Consider the following 20,912-nt stretch of genomic DNA (forward strand, 5'->3'; position numbering starts at 1 on the left):
AATTAATTCGTTCCGCGAGTTGTTTCGTCTTGCGATTTTTTCGTCTTGCGGAGCGCGGATTCCCTGGGTATTAACGGTTGTAAGAAAAAGGAAACAAACTCGCAAGACGTTTTCGTCTTGCGAAGCAAGCCCATAGGGAAAATCGTCTTGCGAAGCAACTCAAAAAACGAAAAACCCTTTCGTCTTGCGCGTTTTTCGGCTTACGAGGCATTCGTCTTGCGAGGTACCACTGTAAAACTAAGGCAAGTCTTGGTTGACTTTTTCACTGGGGTGTTGCTTCCCTCGTTAAAGTGATACCATTCATAATAAAGCAGCAACCCCGAGACCATTGTTCTTGAAGCCTCTCCTTGAGCAGAGCGCAGTGCAGCCGCGTTGCCATGGTAGATTCTCTCCCCTTTCAGGCAAGGATAAAGAGAGCCAGTGCACATGCTCAGAGATGCTCACTAGCAGTTTGCTGCAGCCATTCAAAGAGACCATCACAAAGGCAAGTGAGACACCAGGTACTTCTATTTTATGATTTGCTGCAGAGGGGTTTCCCCCCATTTTATAAAAGTGAAAAGATGTCGTGCACTGGCTCATCACATGCTATAATTTGTCCCTGAATAGTTATCGCTCGCTGTGCAAAATAAAAACGGCAAGGTAACTGGCAGGAAACAGGTGATTTCTTCTTGCCATCTTTCCTTGCCGGAGTTCTTGTGATAAGCCGGCCTGCTGAGGCTGAGACCAAAGAAGCAAGAGCTTCTTTGGGAAAATAGAGACAATGTTTGTTTTACGGGTGCAATGAGAAGGCTTTTTCGTCATTCCAGACAACAAAGACTTCCATGAAGCTCAAGTCACTTCTAGGCAGTGATCATCATTCCTAACATATACGTGTAGGAGGGACCCCTGCTTTTGCAGAGAATTATAGCGAGGATTAAAATGTAATATATTGGCAAACGGCTGGTTTTAAAATGCACTCAGGTTTTCAGTCAATATTATTTAAAGAATGAAAACTATGCAGAGTAATATGTTTGTGTTAAGCAATTTTATTCGGAATTGCAAAATTGGTATTCTTTACTTAGGGCTTTTGCAGGTAGCCGTACCCCTGACGGTCGTATGTTTTCATGCAGCAGCTGTGATTCAGAAGCCACATACTGGAAGAACTGCCTTTGCCGTTGTTTAACTGCATCTTTGTAACTGGCTCTCGATATAAAATGGGGGAAATTCCAGCGTTGCCCTCTGTGCATGTCAAATGAGCATTCTTATATAACATCATCATGTATAGATGCTGTTTTCCCTCATAGCACTTCTTCATGGCTTTTGACTGTGAGACACCCCCCCCCCCCATGGCAACACGTTCCATCGTTTTGCTTTGAACATTTGTGGCTGAAGAACATTCTAAGAACCTTTGAAAGTTTGTGACATTTTAAAATGACTAGCTGTTGTAGTAAACAATGCCACTACACCTACCACAAGAACTTCATGTGTAATGCTTTTGTAACTTTAAAACTTTAAAACTGTGGTTTGATTTTGTCGTTTGTGATGTTTGATTTTTGTCGTTTGTCAGGGGGGGGGGCTTAATAGTGTGTTCAGAAATAACTAAATAGTAGCACGCTGTTGGGGGACGCAGGTGGCGCTGTGGGTTAAAGCCTCAGCGCCTAGGGCTTGCCGATCGAAAGGTCGGCGGTTCGAATCCCTGCGGCGGGGTGCGCTCCCGCTGCTCGGTCCCAGCGCCTGCCAACCTAGCAGTTCGAAAGCACCTCCGGGTGCAAGTAGATAAATAGGGACCGCTTACCAGCGGGAAGGTAAACGGCGTTTCCGTGTGCGGCTCTGGCTCGCCAGAGCAGCGATGTCACGCTGGCCACGTGACCCGGAAGTGTCTCCGGACAGCGCTGGCCCCTGGCCTCTTAAGTGAGATGGGCGCACAACCCCAGAGTCTGTCAAGACTGGCCCGTACGGGCAGGGGTACCTTTACCTTTACCTTTACCTTAGCACGCTGTTGATATTCTGGGTTGATATTCTGGTATCTCAGGTGTCAAGATGTTTAGAGTTTGTGTGAGTTGCCGCAGTGGTATTTTGCTACGTCATGTGTCTGTCACAATTCCTTTCTAAAATGTTAAAAGCAAATACTGAACATGCAGATTTCCATGGATGTAGGTGGCACTCTGCTGGCTTAAAAAAGTTAGGATAGTTTGCAGCAGAGATTATTATCCTCAAGCCCACCTGATGTTTTGGTGTCACGAAACATTTGTGCGATGCTGAAACACATTTTCAGCTGTGTGATACTTTTACCTGTGAAATCTAACAGTTCAATTAAAAATAAATAAAATTGCACAGTGAAGTTTGTAAGACTTGAAGTTTCACAGCTTCTCAGGTAATAATTTGGCCACCTGTAACAAACTCTTACAGAACACGGGTGGTGCTGTGGGTTAAACCACAGAGCCTAGGACTTGTTGATCAGAAGGTCGGTGGTTCGAATCCCCGTGACGGGGTGAGCTCCCGTTGCTCGGTCCCTGCTCCTGCCAACCTAGCAGTTCAAAAGCACGTCAAAGTGCAAGTAGATAAATAGGTACCACTCCGGCGGGAAGGTAAACGGCGTTTCCGTGCACTGCTCTGGTTCGCCAGAAGCGGCTTAGACATGCTGGCCACATGACCCGGAAGCTGTACACCGGCTCCCTCGGCCAATAAAGCGAGATGAGCGCCGCAACCCCAGAGTAGTCCACAAATGGACCTAATGGTCAGGGGTCCCTTTACCTTTACTAACAAACCCTTAAGAGATTTATATTGACCCACATCTTCAGGCACATCCATGCAACTGTAGACAAAGTAGCAGATGGTATAGGGCTAGACAAAATTGTAGTATTGTATTTTGGCTAGGAAACCATATGATATTTGCTTGGCCCTGTGTCAGTTATTAATTTGTTTGCAGTTTCATGGATGTGCCTGAAGATGTGGGTCTAATTAAGATGTTTTGAATTAGCTGGGGATTTTGATGTGTTCCTGATGCTGCTCTGACTATTCGGTAGATAAAAACTTGGGTTTGCTTACCAGGATATATGCTTTTCCCATCGTCCTTCCATATAATGTACTACTTCAAAATGCCACTTTGTCTCTGAATTCCTGTTTTCCCTAGTGAAGGAGGAAGACGCCACTAGCGAAATGGTGAAGCCCTGCATAAGCAAAGTGATCGTTTTAGTGCCTTTAATGCTTGTAGTTGGGCTTTTTTCTACCAAGCCAGCTACAGCCGAAGAAGAATCAGGAACAACAATCCCTGCTGAAAGTACGTACTGCATTCTTTCTAGTCTCTCATGCCAATACCCCAAAGGTCATTTCACACAAATCACAGTTTGCCACTGGCTGCAGTTCCTTGCTTGAATATCGACTCAATTATGATTCCTGTATGTATGTTCCTTATGTGTGCATCTACGGTACACATGTTTGCATGCAGCTCCTAATTTACTCTGTTGCTGCCAATACAGCACTGCCCAAATCCTTCAGAAGAAGCATCAGTGAACTCTGGATAAGCCAATAAGGCATAATAATAGCAACAACAACAACAACAACAACAACAACAACAACAACAACAACAATAATAATAATAATTGTTTGTTTGTTTCTACCCTGCCCATCTGACTGGGTCGCCCCAGCCATGCTGGACAGCTTCCAACATATAATAATAATAATAATAATAATAATAATAATAATAATAATATTTTATTTATATCCCGCCCTCCCCAGCCGAAGCCGGGCTCAGGGCGGCTAACAACACTAAAACAGTGCAACATTATAAAAACATTATAAAAGTTAATTAAAATCAAAATTGATGGCAACCATAAACTAAAGTTTTGTAAAGATTGCCAAAGGAGGGAGTCAGGCTGCGCCCTGACCAAAGGCCTGGTGGAACAGCTCTGTCTTGCAGGCCCTGCGGAAAGATGTCAAGTCCTGCAGGGCCCTTGTCTCTTGTGACAGAGCGTTCCACCAGGTTGGAGCCGCAGCCGAAAAAGCCCTGGCTCTAGTTGAGGCCAGCCTAACCTCTCTGTGGCCTGGGACCTTCAAGATGTTTTTATTTGAAGACCGTAAGTTCCTCTGTGGGGCATACCAGGAGAGGCGGTAATAATAAAACATTACACATTTAAAAGCTTCCCTAAACAGGGCTGCCTTCAGATGTCTTCTAAAAGTCAGATAGTTGTTTATTTCCTTGACATCTGATGGGAGGGCGTTCCACAGGGCAGGCGCCACCACCGAGAAGGTCCTCTGCCTGGTTCCCTGTAACCTCACTTCTCACAGGGAGGGAACCGCCAGAAAGTCCTCAGAACTGGAGGTTGTTTCTGTCAGTGCAAATTATATTACACAGACACACACATGCAGTGCTTTTTTCTGGGGGGGAACGCAGGGGTACGCATACCCCTAAACATTTTGTGAATCTAAGCTTGGCCTCATTGAGGGGAAGTATTTCAATATGATAGGAAAATGAGAGTACCCCTTAAACATTTTTTAGAGGAAGAAAGCACTGCAGACATGCATATATATCTCAAGTTATATACAAACTATTTCAATTGATTCGTATTCTTCTGTAGTAGAAGGATATCTATGGTGCCACACTCCCATGTGATGTGATAACATCATCCATAGTCTGAGTGTTGTCAGAAAAGCGATTTGCATAAGCTACAAATCGTGATCGAACCCACCACACATTCTTACAGGCTTTCAAGACTCCACTGTTCTCCTGCTTGACTTTGTTTCCCATCTATTGGCATGAAATGTTGAGGCCTTCTTTTATCCTTCCCAAGTGTTGGAATGGTCTGAAGATGAGGACTGGGGAATGCATTCTATGGCAGGCCAGCTTCTTTCCAGTGGAGAGCTGGAGGAGGAAGAGTTGTCCCGCTTGTCCACAGCATGTTCAGAAGCAGAGAGAGAGAGAGAGAGAGAGAGAGAGAGAGAGAGAGAGAAGAGATGAACAGTTTGGGAGGGAGTTACCCAGTTATGAGATAATGACAACAGAACCAGGAGGGAGGGGGCAGTTAGTTGAGACGTCACTTGAGAATGTGCCCCCCCCCCAGGGACTTGGAAGTCTGAACGTATCAAAGGGCAAAGGGGTCAGAGGGAGCAAGGAACTTCCGTTTGGCACCCAAAATGCTGCAGAAGCCGGAAGGAGGATTAAACTAGCCAACTGCCCTCCTTCCCTTGCAGAGAGCTGTGTGCTTGTGCTTGCAACATGGTGCTGTAATAAAAGGACTATAAATCTATCAACTGCTCATTAATTATTATCTGTGCAGTTTCTACAGGGAGGGGAGGGCTGATACCAAGCAAACTGCTGAATTTCAGAAAGGCAGACCCAGCTAATAAGAGGAGATGAGGAACTGGCTAAGTTGCAGGAAGCAAAGGGTAGCAATAAAGGGACAGTTATCCAAATGGAATAAAGAATAAAGTGAAGTCCCTCACAAGGACTGGTGTTTGGACCTCTGCTTTTTAACTTGTTCATAAATGATCTGGAGTTAGGACCGAGCAGTGAGATGACCAAGTTTGCGGATGTGTTCAGAGTTACTGAAACAAAAATGAGATTGCGAAGAGCTCCGAAAGGACCTCTCCAGACTAAGTGTGTTAAGTTGTGGGTGAACATATCAGAGACACAGTAATTCTTCAAACAGCTCTTGTTTATTCACAGGCCAGAACAGAACTGAACTGAAGGGTTCAGCCAGCCTGCTTATATAGAGCTCCACTAGAACACAAGAGTAACCATTTTCTGTAGCTAGCCAATCACTGAACGTCACTTTTGATCCCTTATTTGCATATGTGGGCCTGAACTATCTACAGTATCCCCCTGCTGGCCCAGGGTGAGAACTTCAGTACATAACAGAGTGAATGGGCAATAAAATGGCAAATGCAACCATCAAGATAACAACAACAACAATAATTTTATTATTTACACTCTGCCCATTTGGCTAGGTTTCCCCAGCCACTCTGGTTGGCTTACAGCATAGATCTAGGGAGATGGTGCGACTTTGCTATGGGGAAAGGTTGCAGTGTCTGGGACTTTTTAGTTTAGAGAAAAGGCAAGTCAGAAACACGATAGAAGTTTATGAAGTTCTCCACGCGAGGCATGGAGAAAGTGGAGAGAGAGAGAGAGAAAGGTCCCCCCCGCCGCCTCATCTCTCATAACGCTAGAACTCTTAGACATCCAACGAACCTGCATGGTGTAGTGGTTAAGAGCGGTGGACTCGTAATCTGGTGAACCGGGTTCGTGTCCCCGCTCCTCCACATGCAGCTGCTGAGTGACCTTGGGCCAGTCCCACTTCTCTGAAGTCTCTCAGCCCCACTCACCTCACAGAGTGTTTGTTGTGGGGGAGGAAGGGAAAGGAGAATGTTAGCCGCTTTGAGACTCCTTCGGGTAGTGATCAAGTGGGATATCAACGAAGCTTCACGTTGAAAGGTTCAGGGCAGATAAAACAAAGTTTTTTTCCATGCAGAGTGCAATTAAATGATGGAACTTGCTCCCACAGAAGGTAGTAATGACCACTAATCTAGATGTCTTTTAAAAAGGATTAGACAAATTCATGGAGGAGAGGGCTATTGAAGGCTACTTAGCCATGATGGCTAAGCTCTGCCTCCATAGCTGGAGAATACGAGTTGCTGGAGACCAGAGGAGGGAATAATACTCTTGTGCTTGAATCCTGCACATGGGTTGCCCAAAGGCAGAAACTTGCATTCACTCCTTTGGGGAGCTTATCTGAACTCAGGGTGGTGAAAGGGAATGTGGCACTGTTTGCCTGTTTGACCAGCTTTTGTATTTCCCGGTGACTTTTATATAGCTAATTTTCGTTTCAAGGCGAGATTTTTGCATGTATGCACACTTAATGTCAGGGAACTGCCATTGGAGCCAAGGGTGGTGCTAAGGCTCCCCAATGACGCTGGAGAGGGAACCAGCAAGGAGAGAGGGAGAGCATCCGCTGGGGAAGGAAATAGACGTGACGCCAGAGAGAAAGAGGGGGCTGAGGGAGCTTCGGAGGGAAGGCTCCGGGACTGTTCCAGCGAGACCAGCGGGGAGAGCACAGGACCTCTCCTTGGGATGCCCACTCTGCGCAGAAAGCTTCCGCGCAGGGAAGCTAGGCAACGACTTGGTGTCAAAGAACTTTTATGTTGGAGGAAATTCAGGAAACGCCCACTGACGGATTGTGCCAGTGATTGAGACAGTCACGGAGTACTGACTGTCCAGCCAGGGGAAAGTTATAACCAAACTACTCAGCTTAGAGCAGTTTGCGCCTTATGCACAAGCAACCCCAACCCCATTACACTTAACTCCCAGGCACAGGACAGCTTCCCAAGAACATCCTTTGGATGTGCATGTATCCCATCAGCAAAACACAAGGAACGTCCTAAGGGTAGCAAAAAACGAGGGTGGAGGGGAGAATCTTTGTGGGAGGTGTTGGAAATCATCACCGTGGAAGGAAATTGAGTGAAAGTACTGCCCAAAACACTTCATTTGCACTGTTATTGGAAGTTTATCTTAAAACCATGAAGCATAGCTCTGAATATATTTTACGGTTAATATTTGATTTAAATATTAAAGGTTTTTTTGTAAAGAGGTATAAACTTGCCCTGTTGCTCTGCACATAAGAATTTTGCAGCTTTTGGCTTTGATCATATTTCTCTCTTCCCATCTCTGTGCTGGTGCCGTTCTCCAGACCACAGCGCTCAAATTCAGTTGCTAAAAACTCCCACTTATCTAATTTTTGCATGGTACTCATTTAGTTTGCATGCTCAAGTTTGGTTTTGATATTTGAGTAGACTGTTTATATTTTGCAATTGAGCTAGAGGTAGCAATTTAATCGGGGGTTTGAGGCACGTGCTGTTTCTCAGATTGTGAGACAGGGTCTCCTTCCCAAATCTGAGTGGAACCTGGATGTTATTTTGTGCGAAGTCATGACCCAGTGGCAAAATTGCTATGTCAGGATAGTTCATGCTGAGCTCTTTGCAGACATTCTTGGGCATTGTGCAATTTTCTGCTGTGTCACAGGGACTCAAAAACAAAAGCTGAAATTGTAGTGAGTATGGAAAAGCTATCGGACTCATGCTGTTCTTAGGCAGATTGCCCTATATTGATACACTACATATTTCTGTGTGTGCTTTGATTATTTGACTAAAACAGTTGTTCCCCAGCCTGGACCCCTGCCAGCTCTGCTGGTTGGGGCAAATGGGAGAGGTAGTTCAGAACATCTGTAAGGCAGCAAGTTGGGGAAAGCTGTTTTCGTCAAACCAGTGAAGTCATGAATAGAGAGAAACTGCGTATATAGAGTGCTTTTCTCCATCTGTCCAAATACTAGGAAGTCATTCTGTGAAGTCATCCTGTGAATGTTGGAAGACTCAGGAGGTACTTCTTCAGTGCATAATTAAAACAACGGAATCTGCTGCCAATTTTAGATGGCTTTAAATTAGACACAAACTTGGATGGCTTAAAAGGTTTAGACAAATTCACTGAGAATAACGCTACCAAGCCTACTAGCCCAGACCCTATTTTATAGGGACAGTCCCGGTTTTACAGAAGCCATCCCAGTTTCTGATCTGATCCCAGAGTGCCCCGCTTTTCCTTAAAAAGGTAAAGGTAAAGGAGTCCTGACAGTTAAGTCCAGTTGCAGGCAACTCTGGAGTTGCGGCGCTCATCTCGCTTTACAGGCCAAGGTAGCCGGCGTTTGTCCGCAGACTGTTTTTCCATGTCATCTGGCCAGCATGACTAAGCCGCTTATGGCAAAACCAGAGCAGCGCACGGAAACACTGTTTACCTTCCCGCCAGATTGGTACCTATTTATCTACTTGCACTTTGAGATGCTTTCGAACTGCTAGGTTGGCAGGAGCTGGGACCGAGCAATGGGAGCTCACCCCGTCGCTGGGATTCGAACCGCCAACCTTCTGATCGGCAAGCCCGAGAGGCTCAGTGGTTTAGACCACAGCGCCACCCGCGTCCTCCGCTTTTCCTTAGTACGTCCCTATTTTCGTTGGAGGGTTTGGAGTTAGCCGATCCCCCAGACGTCTGAAGGCAGCCCTGTATAGGGAAGTTTTTTAAATGTTTAATGCTTTATTATGTTTTTATATATGTTGGAAACTACCTAGAGCGGCTGGGGCAACCCAATCAGATGAGGGGTATTATTATTGTTGTTGTTGACTAGGACATCCCTATATTTTTATCAGAAAAATGTTGGAGGGTATGGTAGCCAGAATTGCTATATTCTACCTGCACTGGGGACACGGGTGGCGCTGTTGGTTAAACCACAGAGCCTAGGACTTGCTAGTCAGAAGGTTGGCGGTTTGAATCCCTGCAACAGAGTGAGCTCCTGTTGCTCGGTCCCTGCTCCTGCCAACCTAGCAGTTCGAAAGCACGTCAAAGTGCAAGTAGATAAATAGGTACCGCTCCAGCGGAGAGGTAAATGGCGTTTCCGTGCGCTGCTCTGGTTTGCCAGAAGCGGCTTAGTCATGCTGGCCACATGACCCGGAACCTGTACTCGGCCAATAAAGCAAGATGAGCGCCGCAACTCCAGAGTCGGTCACGACTGGACCTAATGGTCAGGGGTCCCTTTACCTTTACCTGCACTGTCAGAAGTGATGTGTCTTCAGAGAGCCATTTGCGAGGCAACACAAGTAGGGCGAGTGATGTTGTGCTGTGGTTCTGCATGTGGACTTTCCATAGGCATCTGGTTGGGCCCTGTGAGAAGAACAGAATGGATTATGCTTGAGCTTTGGTTTGGCCCAGCAGGCCCTTCTCCCCTGGTTTTCATTTCCATTAATATTTCGTGCTTGTCTGCCAACATTTCTCCACCCTTAGGTCGTCCATGTGTTGACTGCCATGCGTTTGAGTTCATGCAGAGGGCTTTGCAAGATTTAAAGAAAACGGCATACAACTTAGACTCACGGGTAAGGCTTGTTTCTTAATATGGGCACAACGTATTTTTGTTTCTTTTAACGCTCTTCCAAAAGAGAGCAATTGTGTGTGGGGGTGTGATCTTTTCCCCTGTCCTCATTATCTCTCTCTCTCTGTTCCCACGTTAATCGTTTGTCTCTACCCTTGTTGGTGCCCATTTCTTGCTCTCTTGCCCCATTGTGTGTGAACTCTTGCCCATGCCCAGAAATCAGTGAACCATCCAAAAGGTTTTAATAGTTTGCAAACCGGCACACAACGCCAGCGCCAGAAAAAACAGAATGTTTTAAAGACTGGTTTGGAATTTAAAGTGTTTGGAATTGAATGTGGACCAAAGATTGGGTCATCTAACGTGGAAGTGCAGAGGCTCGCAATATCAGAAAAGCAAAAATTCTTAGTGAGTTCCAGTGTGTTCCTCAAGACCCACTTACTTACCCAGCCAAAAAGCAAACCTGCGTTGGGGGGATTATTGGTTTATTTATTTGTTATGCGTGTTCATGTTCTGCACCTTCAGGCAAGCATGACTTTTTCTTAAACTATGTGCTTCGGTTCAACTGTTTAATATTCAGAGAAGGCAGAAGCTGAGGATGCCCTTTGTGAAACCTGAGCAGGGAGAAAGTATGAACTCATCGAGAATCTGCATGCAGACTGTTTTGAAGCCTGTTTCCAAATAATTTAACCTGACGTGACTTTCCTGAAAGAACCTAGGGGGCATGGCTTGCTAAGGATGCTGAGAATTATTATTTGATAGCTTTGGCTGCTGAACAAAAATAGAATCCCAAACGTTCTATTTTTTTTTAAAAGAAATATTTATTAAAGTTTTCAAAAATAAAACAAACAAAAAAAAGAAACAACAGAAATACAGAAATAAAAACAATTTAAAAACACATAAAATTTCCATCCACTTATTTTCTTTTAACTTATTTTCCCGACCTCCTCATACCTTCCTTTCTTATATTCCAATTCCAATTGTTTGTTCAGCAAATCCTCCACTAATTCTTTTAATTATTTCAAATCCTTATTTTCCCTATCTCTTAGGCATTACAGCTGAAAACCACTTAATTACTCTCCAACATCATTCTAACATTCCAGAATCCCAAACGTTCTACAACCAGACACTGTAAGAATTAAACAGATATAAAATTGGGGTATAAAATGTCCATATAGCACCAACACATTGCTCTGAAAACAATGTTCTCACAGTTCTCACAGAATGGGGTTTCTTTTAACTCTCTGATTTCAGTATTGGTTCCCAAGCTGCTTTCAAGTATATACTCAATTAAGCAGAACAGCAATGGTTACTATAGTTGTTAACTGGATTCAAAGTTTGCCTGGCAACAGCAGAGGCTGCAAACACACCCTTCATTGGCTGAGTGGATTACCACAGATCCCACATTTCAGCTCCCACAAATGCTGCTGATTAGAGCTTTTCAGCTGGATTTTCACTCTTTTCCGTCCCTAAGATCAGGGCCCTGGGAATTTAATTTGTTGACTGGATGAGACCCAGAATGTGCTGCTAAGCTGAGATCTGGAATACGTGCACTAATCATTTAGAACATTGCCAAAGCATGTGCAAAGTACCTTTTTGGTCACCAGAGTTAAAGAACAGGAATTCCAGGGCAGATAGCAACTTTATTTTGTGAGGGAAGAGGAAATCAGTTCCTCATTTCAACCACTGCTCCAAGCCACTTTGGTGCTTTTTCCCGGTCCCAACTAAAGTGTCCTAAGAGAGGATTTTCATTTTTTAAAAATTAGCCATGAAAAACCTGGCCATTAGTGTAGAGCCAGGAAGTCAGGCATAGGCAAACTCGGCCCTCCAGATGTTTTGGGACTACAACTCCCATCATCCCTGACCACTGGTCCTGTTAGCTAGGGATGATGGGAGTTGTAGTCCCAAAACATCTGGAGGGCTGAGTTTGCCTATGCTTGCAGTTAAGTGAAAGAAGCTTCAGGCAACCCACCACCTCCCTTTTTCTCTCCTAGAGAGCCATCCCGATCTATTCCCATTTCCTTTGCACACTAACCGAGAAGGTTCCCATCTGCAACACGGGATGCTATCGGGAGTTCAAAACAAACGCCTTTCATGGCCTCTCCTTTCACTTAAATCTAGTGATCTCTCTCCGTAAATGCTGTTCCTTGCAGGGACACTACAAGGTTCTCAAAAGGTCTGGGCCCAGGGACATAAAATCGCCTAGCATTTGCATTTGCATTACTTTGTAGAATTTGAATTTCAACCAGAGTTGTGGCTCTCCCTGGAAAATAACCACAGGTTACTGGAAAGATGAAGGAAATGGACATTGTTTTCTGGTCAAGGGTGCCAACTTTAATAAAATATTGGGGAAGTATCACGTAAGCCCTGCCCCCACATAACTGATCACAATTTGAATGGCAATGCTCATCAACTTTGGGAGCGGTCTGGCCCTCTCAAAAAAAAAATTAAGAGGGCCAAAGGGATCTCAGCCCCTAGGAGTTGGCTCCTATGTTCCTGGGCCTTCTTAAACGGTTCCTTTTTCACAATCTCTATCAATACTTTGAATATTAGGAGGATAAAAGTGCAGTCATCTAAAATAAAGATCTGCCCCTTAAATTACACAAATGTTTAAAGAAAGAAACTGTACACACAGCTTATCAGATGAATTCTGTGCCCATGTCATAATTCAGTTCAGTTCACAGCAGAACCTTATTTAAGTTAGCAGAGGTGACATTTTATTTTATTTTACTGGTTGCATCCAACTACCGTATTTTTCCCCCCTTCAAAAATTAAGGGGAAATGTGTGTGCGTCTTATGGAGCAAATGCAGGCTCCTTGGCTTCAGCGATACAACGCGAAGCCTCCGAAGCGCAGAGGGAGAGCTCCCCCTGTGCTCCGGAGGCTTTGCGTTGCTTTTGCTGAAGCCGCCTGAAGCCCCCGGAGCGCAGCGCGAATTCCCGCTGCACTCCGGAGGCTTCAGGCAGCTATCCGCAAGCCTTCGGAGCGCAGCGGGAACTCCTGCTGCGCTCCAAAGGCTTGCGGATAGCTGCCTGAAGCCTGGAGAGCTAGAGGGGTCGCTGCGCACCGATCCCTCTTGCTTTCCAGGCTTCGCTTTGCTGGAGAGGCGCTGCACAATTTTCCCTCTCTGCGCAGCGCCCCTTCAGCGAAGCGGGAGGAGAAATGGAAGGGGCTCCGTTTCTCCTGCCGCTTCGCTGAAGGGGTGCTGAGCAGAGAGGGGGAGAATTTTTTTTCCCCTGTTCTCCCCCTCCTATGGTCCAGTGCGTCCTATGGTCCGGTGCGTCCTATAGAGCGAAAAATACAGTAAGTTTTACTCAGGCAATTGATATTAGTGGACCTAGCAGTCACATCCATTCATTTCAGCCAGTCCACTCTGTGTGAAACTTCACTGAACACCACCCTAGATGTGCTTTGTGTTGGCTGTCCGAGAGATGGGTAAACAAGACAAGCGTGTTTTCCTCAATTTTAACTCCTGCAACAAAATTTCTGACACATTCTTGGAGCTCATTTACATGATAGCTAAAGGGATGCTGAGTCAAGATTCGCTGCTTCTGTTATGCCACTGAGATGGTAACTTGAGGACTTCTCCTTGCCTGCATTTCAAAGGAGCACATTTAGTGGGAAAGAGAGAGATCTGCCTTATCCCTTGGTCAGGCCAAGGCTCCATCGTTGCAATAACCTTACTGTGCCCTTCAATTCAGCTTCATCTTGGTTAAATAATTGGGCAAGTGCTTAGAAGACAGGGAGAGAACCAGAAGCAGGCACATACTGTTAGCATTACAGCACATTTGAGGAGAGCTGCATTCCTATACAGATTTGGGGGATTATTTCGGAGTAGATTTGAATAGGTTTGTGCTGCAATGCAGTTGCTTTCAGGGCTGAAATCTCTGCAACCGCACCTGGAGCCAGCAGGAGACCCATCAACTTGATCTTCTTCCCCTGTAGAAAAACCCTGAAATAACCCCCTCCCCACAACTGAAGCTGAACAGGGTTTTGTGGGCAGGGGCAGATTTCTCATTCAGCAAACTGAAACAGGGCCAGGAAACCAAGATGGAAGCTCAACGAAAATGTCATCTTTTGAGTTTACAGAAACAAAAGGATTGGACTGTAGGGAAAATGCCACAATTGTGTTCAGAATTATTTTGGTCTCTAAATCCACAAGGACCGTCCTCCTGTCTGGTTTGGTACTTGCTGCTAGCTGATTCCTTCTCGTTAGAGTCTGTCTGGACTAGATTGGGTGATTCAGTGTGCAACTCCCTGTTGTTGTTGTTTAGTCGTTTAGTCGTGTCCGACTCTTCGTGACCCCATGGACCAGAGCACGCCAGGCACTCCTGTCTTCCACTGCCTCCCGCAGTTTGGTCAGATTCATGCTGGTAGCTTCAAGAACACTGTCCAACCATCTCGTCCTCTGTGGTCCTCTTCTCCTTGTGCCCTCCATCTTTCCCAACACCAGGGTCTTTTCCAGGGAGTCTTCTCTTCTCATGAGGTGGCCAAAGTATTGGAGCCTCAGCTTCAGGATCTGTCCTTCCAGTGAGCACTCAGGGCTGATTTCCTTCAGAATGGAGAGGTTTGATCTTCTTGCAGTCCATGGGACTCTCAAGAGTCTCCTCCAACACCATAATTCAAAAGCATCCATTCTTTGGCAATCAGCCTTCTTTATGGTCCAGCTCTCACTTCCATACATCACTACTGGGAAAACCATAGCTTTTACTATACGGACCTTTGTTGGCAAGGTGATGTCTCTGCTTTTTAAGATGCTGTCTAGGTTTGTCATTGCTTTTCTCCCAAGAAGCAGGCATCTTTTAATTTCGTGGCTGCTGTCACCATCTGCAGTGAACATGGAGCCCAAGAAAGTAAAATCTCTCATTGCCTCCATTTCTTCCCCTTCTATTTGCCACAACTGTAGCAGGCATCTCCCTCATCTTCTCAATTTCCTCACACACAAAGCGAGTGGCTGGCCAAAGCTCGTAAGTCTGAATGCTGACTTCTCTCATTGTCTGCTCAGCTCTTCTGCTTGCTGTTGTGTTGATAAACACAGTTGCGTTGTACACAGTGCACATTGAGCTCCATGCAACTTCAGAAATGAAGGAGTCAGGAATTAAGAGTGCACTGAGGAGGTGCCAGTAGAAGTTTGAGCTTCAACAGCAGTCATGACTGGTTGGGAGACTGATCCTAAGCGGCCCACGAAATACCTCATATTTGTGTCCTGGTTTCTTCAGGAACGTCAACTGGGGTGAATTACCGTAGGAATTCACGAGTGTTCCTCCTGGTCACTCTGCCTCAGGATATTTTTCAACTAAAGCACTGCTTCCCAAACTTGGGTCTGCAGCTGTTTTTGGATTACAACCATTATTTACATCATAGGAGCCTACACAGGGGCCCATTACTTACATCATAGGAGCCTACACAGCACAAAACACTGTTGCTGTATGTAGGTTTTATTTTGTTTGTTTTTTATCTTATATTTTGGAAATGTACATCCAGGTTTTTTTTCCTTTAGTTTTTTGGGGAGCCCCCAAGAGAGTGGGGCCCTAAGCTCAGTGGCGTAGCGTGGGTTGTCAGCACCTGGGGCAAGGCAAGTATTTTGTGCCCCCTAACCCATGGAATTGTGCCCCCTAACCCGTGGATTTGCGCCCCCTAGCCCTAACCCCCAGATGTTGCGCCCGGTGCGGCTGGCCCGCCCTGCACCCCCCACGCTACGCCACTGCCTAAGCTATAGCTTGTTTAGCTTATATGTCAATCCGGCACTGGACATCATATCCCATACCCCCTTGGTGATGAGCTTTCACTGGATAGGAAACTGAAGGCACCGGAGAAAGTTAACCCATTATTCAACTCTTCACCTGTTCCATTTGGAAACTGGCAGCTGCCAAAGCTTGCACTGCCGATTCAAGCATTGCATGGGGGCAGCTCATTCCTGTGCACCCAATTTCATTAAACCACAGAGCCTAGGACTTGCCGATCAGAAGGTCGGCGGTTTGAATCCCTGCGACGGGGTGAGCTCCTGTTGCTCGGTCCCTGCTCCTGCCAACCTAGCAGTTCGAAAGCACCTGAAAGTGCAATTAGATAAATAGGTACTGCTACGGCGGGAAGGTAAACGGCGCTGCTCTGGTTTGCCAGAAGCAGCTTAGTCGTGCTGGCCACATGACCTGGAAGCTGTACGCCGGCTCCCTCGGCCAATAAAGCGAGATGAGCGCCGCAACCCCAGAGTCGGTCACGACTGGACCAAATGGTCAGGGGTCCCTTTACCTTTACCTTTACCTTACCACTCGGATCCATGAATGACAAGTTTGGTTCCTTTTCTCCAGCTTCCTTGTTTGTGACAAAATGCAGGAGATTGTGATGCAACTGATTTATGCTAAGTTTGCCCCTCAACATTTGTTCCTCTCTCTCCCCCCCTTTCTATTCCTACAGACGGAGACCTTGCTTTTTAAAGTGGAGAAGAGGACTCTGTGTGACTGTTTAACTGCAAATGCACTGAATTGAATACTGGAGACCCACCTAGCAGCCGCTGGTTCGTCAACAGCTTTTAAGATGCTGCTGTTAATGCAGACAGATTTAGGAAATAAAATACTGCGAACATGTAAGCTTCAGGGCACTTACGCAACTAGGTAGAGGATTTGGGTGTGATATTGATGTGTCTCTCCTGTCTGAATGCTTGTGTAATTCTTTGTCTGTGTCACCTGTGTTGATGTCATCATGAGCTCTAAGATATTTTCCAAAGAAAGGGAAAAGCTGGAAGGGGCGTGGTTCTAATTTATTGCAAAAATATTAAAATCTTATTTGGGGAAGCCCTGGGGTTTTTTAACTTTACATTTCCCCCCCACATGAAAAGCAAAAGACAGAGCACATCATTATTCCTGGAATTTCTTCCCCTAACACACATTTCCCTCTAATGTTTTAGGAAAGTCTTTTCCCCCCTCTTACATGCAAGATGGGGTCTATGTCGTCTAACATGGTGACTTTAAAAATGCTGGTTGCTTCAAAAATATTGTTTATACCCATGAGCAAATTATAGATAGATTAATTGATCAAAATAGTAAAACTCATATGATTACCGTATTTTTTGCTCTATAAGACGCACCAGACCACAAGACGCACCTAGTTTTGGAGGAGGAAAACAAGAAAAAAAATATTCTGAATCCCAGAAACCAGAACAGCAAGAGGGATTGCTGCGCAGAGAAAGCAGCAATCCCTCTTGCTGTTCTGGCTTCTGGGATAGCTGTGCAGCCTGCATTCGCTCCATAAGATGCACACATATTTCCCCTTACTTTTTAGGAGGGAAAAAGTGAGTCTTATAGAGCAAAAAATATGGTAATTGATTCCAATAAGTTTGAACTTTTTTTGTTCTGTGAACCACCCTGGGACCTCCGGGTATAGGGTGGTATATCAGTTCAATAAATAATAATCATAATAATAAAATAAGGAATTGACGCTCTTAGTCAATACATTGCCCCAAACATCTGCTGCTCCCAAGGAAGGTGTTACTGTCATAGTGGCGTAGAAGAGAGAGAAAACCCCAAAACCCCAGATCCTTTACGACTGCACTAATATAAAGAAATGTAACCCAACAGTGATGAGTCAGATTTCTCAATGAAAAAATAATATTTGCCACTTCAGTAACCATTGATATTCTGTTGAAAGTCTTTAGGGCCCTACTTGCTAGCAAGAACAGCTGTAGAAACTATTTTTAAAATCCTAAGACAGTAGCTCTTGGCTTGAGGGTATTTTGAGCATCTTCAAGAATCACAAGAAAGTGAATGTTAAAACTGGTGGGTCTTCAGGAACTGAGCAGCCTGCAGTCTTTCAGAAGTTATTGGGGATGGTCTTCTAGGCAGTTTCCCAAACTTGGGTCTCCAGCTGTTTTTGGACTACAGTTACCATCATCCCTGACCACTGGTCCTGCTAGCTAGGGATGATGGGAGTTGTAGTCCAACAACAGGTGGAGACCCAAGTTTGGGAAAGGCTACTCTGGAAGACCATCTCCACCGTCTCATCACAGATGTATGGAAGTCCCCTTGTGAGCACGTTGTTGCTAATATTTGTGTACCTGGATATATGGTGTACTCTGCCGTCCTGGTGTCATATAGTCTCCTAATCACTTTGTTGGTTAACTTCCACAGATTTACACAGGTGGACTTAAAGAGTTTGACTGACCTCATATTCTACCACTAGTTGCATATTGCTTATTTTCAAACATTACTTCCCAGTTTGAGTTTCCAAAATGAAAGAACATCAGCCCTCCAGAAATGGAGAGCCAGCGGCGTAGTGTGGGTTGTCAGCACCCGGGGGCAAGGCAAGTAATTTGCGCCCCCTAACCCGGGGCAAGGCAAGTAATTTGCGCCCCTAACCCCTAACCTGCCGCCGCTGCCAGCTTCTTCTTGCTGCTGCCTGGGCTGGTCGGGTGTAGTTCTCTCCCGCGCTCAGCGCTGTGCTGGGCGGCCGCTGCACTGTCCCTCCCCCAGATAGTCCCTCCCTTGCTCTCTCTCCGCTCTGCACTGCAACGCACGCCTGGCACCCTCCCCCTCCACAGTGGGCGGCGACCCGGCAGCTCAGCCAGCACTGCAGTGAGAGAGAGTGAGTGAGCCAGGTAGGGGCAGAGAGCTGTGAGTGCGAGCGCGCCCCCCCCAAATGTTGCGCCCGGTGCGGCTGGCCCCCCCTGCACCCCCCACGCTACGCCACTGTGGAGAGCTAATACTTCTTAAAATCCAGTTCATTGATTATTATTTTTTGTTTCTGCAAGAAACTCACACAATTTCTGGAGTATATAATGTCTTCCTCTCGAGTCTTGCTAGAAGCAACCCAGGTCTCTAGCTCATAGTTCCCCCTGTCCTCAGCACCTGGCTGTGACGTATAATTGCCTGCATTCCCCGTGATAATGACCTTGCCATTGCCTGATCCTGTTTCTGCATTATGTTTAGACCTAGATCAATACACTGTACTTGACCTTGGCTTGTTGGGACTGTGCCACCTCTTCAACCCTGGCTGTGTTGGCAGGTACCTCCTAGGATGAGAGACTAGCCCCTGAGAGCACCTCCTGGAGTGTTATAGCTGATTTAAATTATTACCGTATTTTTCGCTCCATAAGTTGCACTTTTTTCTTCCTAAAAAGTAAGGGGAAATGTCTGTGCGTCTTATGGCGCAAATGTGTGGTCCCTGTAGCCGAATTGCCCAGGGGCAAAAAGCAGATCGTGCTCTTTTCTTTTTTTTGAAAAAGGGAAGTGGGTGTTGAAACAAAGCCGCTGATCGTTTGCCAATGGGGGGGGGGAGAGATAAGGGACGCTAGAGATAAAGGAGGCTGCCTGGGAGGCGGGAGGTAAAGACAGCAAACTTGCAAAGGGGGGCAACAAGAAGACTAAAGTAATAAGGAGAGAAATAGGAAGAAGAGGAGCAAAAAACTTCTCCAGCTAAGGAAAAGACACTAAGGCAAACGAGAGGGAAGGGAGTGTTAAAAGGAAACAGCTGATTGGTGGGATCAGAAGAGAGATAAGGGAGGCTAGTGGAGGCTGCCTGGAAGGGGGGAGGTAAAAGCCCATGGATCCTCAGTATTTTTACATTGGGTCACCCCAAATTCACCATCAGATCGCATAGCATGTCCATGGCTACAGCCTGCACCAAAAAAACCATGCACCCACTGTTGCGTGGGGCCGCAATGGTGCAAAGACGTGGTTACAAAGCACGGATCCACATGGATCCTCAGGATTTTTGCATTGGGTCACCCCAAATTCACCATCAGATCACATGTCTGTGGCCACAGCATGAACCACAAAAATCATACACCCACTGTTTCATTCAGAATATTTTTTTTCTTGTTTTCCTCCTCTAAAAACTAGGTGCGTCTTATGGTCAGGTGTGTCTTATGGAGCGAAAAATACGGTAATTGGTTCCTTCAAATCGCCTTGCTTTATGTCAATCCGCTCCGACATGCTGCTGTCATACAGCAGATACTGCAACTGTAAATTCTGGTCTGGGCCTAACTTCAACCTTCAAGTCGGCGAGTTAGTGTTATACAGCGCTCTCTTCCGAGTCTTGCCTTCTATTGCCTATCCTATCCCATATGGTCAGTCTAGGATAGTCAATACACTCCAGACACTTTCCCCACAAGTTTTGTACTTATTCTGATGGTTTCCCCCTCCTTTGGTTTTGCTACGTATGACCCTTTCAAATCTAAATTCCATCAGAAAGTTCTTTTGATGCAGATGCCCAAGTCTGGGCTCATGAGGCTGTATTCCTGAACCACCCACCCCACACCTGATATCATATGTGACGTCAGGAGTGGGGCAGGTAGGGCAGACTTTGCCGGCCCCGGGCTTGGCTATTGGGCTCTTGGGACAACTGGCCTGTCCATCGATTTCATGTATTTCCTTGCATGTGAACACATCTGTTGTATATAATGCAACTCCTTTCTTGTTTGGTCTGTTCCCTTTCAATAAATTGTAACTTCCAAACCCTACATTCACATAACGAGTCTTATTCCACTAGGTTTCGGTGATGCCTGTTAAATCTTATTCACCTTTCTCTGTTAAGATTTTAAGTTCATCCTTTTGATCATTCATACTGTGTGAATTATAGAGGCATTGATAACCCTAGATTGAACAAAACCACGACCACATGCTTACTGTTTTTCTTGCACGTTAATGGGTGCCAGCACGGTCGCGCCCCCCTTTTACCCACGCTCCTCTAAGTAACCAAGAACAGAACAAAACTACCCCAAACGATCGCAGCCTCTGATGTTTGTGCTGAAGTGTCATTCACCAATTCATTGTAATGAGATTGGAGTTGAACTTCATGGGGTTTAGGGGTCCTCCAGCCCTGCAGATCTGTTTGTAAAACAAAGGTTCTTCTCTTCTTTCCTCCATTATTATTCCCTCCCTCAGCTGAGCCTTCTCTCACCTCCTCCCCGTTCAATCTAATGAGGTCAAACTGGAGGGTAACCATAGCCTGGCAGATTCTCTTTGGTTGCATAACTAAAGAGAGGGTCAAGTATAGGTGATGTTCTGCCACGGAAACTAAAAAAAAAACCAAAAAACCCTGGAGA

The 20,912-nt window shown here is 45.7% G+C and overlaps 2 protein-coding genes and 1 long non-coding RNA gene across 5 annotated transcripts in view; 2 read left to right on the top strand and 1 right to left on the bottom strand.

The window, feature by feature from the left end:
- The window catches only part of MXD4 (MAX dimerization protein 4), a 227,019-nt gene that overhangs the window by 85,636 nt on the left and 120,471 nt on the right, over positions 1-20,912 (bottom strand). The gene's annotated exons all lie outside the window — the stretch shown is intronic.
- Positions 1-20,912, top strand: part of LOC307215824 — a 129,432-nt gene that overhangs the window by 13,386 nt on the left and 95,134 nt on the right. The window lies entirely within an intron of this gene.
- NICOL1 (NELL2 interacting cell ontogeny regulator 1) lies at positions 394-17,383 on the top strand. Of its 2 annotated transcripts, none has more exons than XM_079975533.1 (4): positions 394-500; positions 3,113-3,259; positions 9,794-9,882; positions 16,289-17,383. In XM_079975533.1, the coding sequence occupies exons 1-4, from the start codon at positions 437-439 to the stop codon at positions 16,358-16,360; spliced, it is 372 nt and encodes a 123-aa protein (XP_079831659.1). In that variant the 5' UTR covers positions 394-436; the 3' UTR covers positions 16,361-17,383. The 2 variants fall into 2 exon arrangements, with proteins under 2 accessions (XP_079831659.1, XP_079831660.1); XM_079975534.1 differs by having other exon boundaries at positions 435-484; positions 3,118-3,259.

This window comes from Podarcis cretensis, assembly GCF_951804945.1.
Source record: "Podarcis cretensis genome assembly, chromosome: 5".
Classification (NCBI taxonomy): Eukaryota; Metazoa; Chordata; class Lepidosauria; order Squamata; family Lacertidae; genus Podarcis; species Podarcis cretensis.